Raw genomic sequence first — 2,500 nt, 5'->3', positions numbered from 1 at the left:
CATGGAAACTCGTGTTAGCCTAGCCTCTCATCCGTTTGTAGGTCAACGTTAGCATGGGAACTAAAGTTAGCCTAGCCTCTCATCCGTTTGTAAGTCAACGTTAGCATGGGAAACTAAAGTTAGCCTAGCCTCTCATCCGTTTGTAGGTCAACGTTAGCAAGGGAAACTAAAGTTAGCCTAGCCTCTCATCCGTCGGTAGGAAGATCTGAACACTGTCAACGTTAATGTTAACAAGGTTAACTCGAGTTAGCTAGCTAGTCATCCGTTTGTAGGAAGACTTGAACACGACGTGAACATTAACGTTAAAAATTGCCTCCCGAAAATTGTAACTTTGCGTCGAGGCGACGCAGCAGCGAGGGCTGTGATTGGTCCGCTCACTAAAACCCGACGCAGAACCAGAACCGGTTCACGACTGCGTCGAAGCGTCTGCTAGCTGGCCCGTTGTCGGTCAACAATGACGTTAGCGAGGATCTCAAGTGCTTCTCAGTTTACCACAACAAAACCACAATGCAACAAAACCACAACAAAACCACAACGCAACAAAACCACAACGCAACAAAACCACAACGCAACAAAACCACAACATAACAAAACCACAATGCAACAAAACCACAACAAAACCACAACAAAACCACAACGCAACAAAACCACAACGCAACAAAACCACAACAAAACCACAACACAACAAAACCACAACGCAGCAAAACCACAACGCAACAAAACCACAACACAACAAAACCACAACGCAACAAAACCACAACACAACAAAACCACAACACAACAAAACCACAACAAAACCACAATGCAACAAAACCACAACGCAACAAAACCACAATGCAACAAAACCACAACAAAACCACAACGCAACAAAACCACAACGCAACAAAACCACAACGCAACAAAACCACAACGCAACAAAACCACAACAAAACCACAACGCAACAAAACCACAACGCAACAAAACCACAACAAAACCACAACGCAACAAAACCACAACAAAACCACAACGCAACAAAACCACAACGCAACAAAACCACAACAAAACCACAACACAACACAACAAAACGCACAACCCACCTGGTGCCGTTGGGCGCGGCGTTGCCCGGGGCGTACATGCGTCCAGAGGGAGGTCTGTAGGGGTCCTGGCTGGGGTCAGAGGTCGTGACCTTCCTGATGACCTTTCCAGACGTGGGCCGGGCCTGTCGTCTCAGAGCCGTTACCTAGCAACCGAGACACCACCCCCCCCGACGCAGAACGGTCGGTGAATGTGTCGAGTCATGACTGCGTCGTGCTAGCGTCCGTCAGCCTTAGATGATGACCGATGACGGGCTGCCGATTTTCTTGGGCCGATATTTGGAGCTGCTTCTGCTTTTGCTCCCTCGATTGACATCATAACAACGACACAATGATGACTACAAATGTTACAAGTCTCAATTAAAAAAAAAAAAGGAACATTCATTGAACTAGTCTGTCTGTAAATCACGGCTGGAAAAAAAACGAACTATCGGCGAACGCAGTGGCCGCGCATCGGCTGACACACACGTAAAAAAACAAACAAAAAAAAAAAATCGGCCGGGCAGATCTGTCGGCGGATCACTGCTGCTCACCTCCTCCGTCTTCCTCCTCAGGATCAGCTCCTGCTGCCTCTTCTGCGCCTCCAGCAGCTTGAGCTGGTGCTGCAGGCGGGGGGGGGGGGGCAGAAGGGGATCAGTAGGTGGTACATGGTGGTGGTACATGGTGGTGGTGGTACATGGTGGTGGTGGTACATGGTGGTCGTACTAGAACCGTTGTGTTAGAACCATTTGTTAGAACCATGAGTTAGAACCATTTCTTAGAACTGTGTTAGAACCATTTGTTAGAACCGTGTGTGAGAACCATGAGTTAGAACCGTTGTGTTAGAACCATGTCTTAGAACCGTGTGTGAGAGCCGTGTCTCAGGAGGAGAACGTTACCTCCTGCTTGCGCTGGTCCTTCTTCAGGGAGGCGATCTCCCGGTTCCTGCGGGACTCGTTCATCCGGTTCTTCTCCTGCTGCTCCTTCATCTGCTTCATCAGCCGGACCTGCACCAATCAGAGACGAGGTTAGGACAGACCTGCACCAATCAGAGACGAGGTTAGGACAGACCTGCACCAATCAGAGACGAGGTTAGACAGACCTGCACCAATCAGAGACGAGGTTAAGACAGACCTGCACCAATCAGAGACAAGGCTAGACAGACCTGCACCAATCAGAGACAAGGCTAGACAGACCTGCACCAATCAGAGACAAGGTTAAGACAGACCTGCACCAATCAGAGACGAGGTTAAGACAGACCTGCACCAATCAGAGACAAGGTTAGACAAACCTGCACCAATCAGAGACTATCCAAGACAGAGATGGACCAATCAGAGCTAAGGTTGATCTAGACAGACCTGCACCACCACTGGTTCCCGACCTGGTTCCTAACAAACCGATCACTAATCACTAATCAATAGTCCCTGATACGGGGGGGGGGGACGAC

At 49.0% G+C, this 2,500-nt stretch overlaps 1 protein-coding gene across 1 annotated transcript in view; it reads right to left on the bottom strand.

Moving 5' to 3' along the window:
- Positions 1-2,060, bottom strand: part of LOC311372598 (kinesin-like protein KIF21A) — a gene marked incomplete at both ends in the record, with an annotated part of 5,559 nt that extends 3,499 nt beyond the window's left edge. The window contains 3 exons of the mRNA XM_084489578.1: positions 1,078-1,220; positions 1,608-1,676; positions 1,953-2,060. Coding sequence (XP_084345704.1) covers positions 1,078-1,220; positions 1,608-1,676; positions 1,953-2,060 — 320 coding nt within the window. The remainder of the gene's footprint in view (positions 1-1,077; positions 1,221-1,607; positions 1,677-1,952) is intronic.
- Positions 2,061-2,500: the final 440 nt, after the last annotated feature.

Source organism: Micromesistius poutassou (genome assembly GCF_964030765.1).
Source record: "Micromesistius poutassou genome assembly, contig: SCAFFOLD_6642, whole genome shotgun sequence".
In the NCBI taxonomy this organism is placed as follows: domain Eukaryota; kingdom Metazoa; phylum Chordata; class Actinopteri; order Gadiformes; family Gadidae; genus Micromesistius; species Micromesistius poutassou.
Note: the sequence above shows the minus strand (reverse complement) of the source record. Positions and strands in the feature narration are given on the sequence as shown.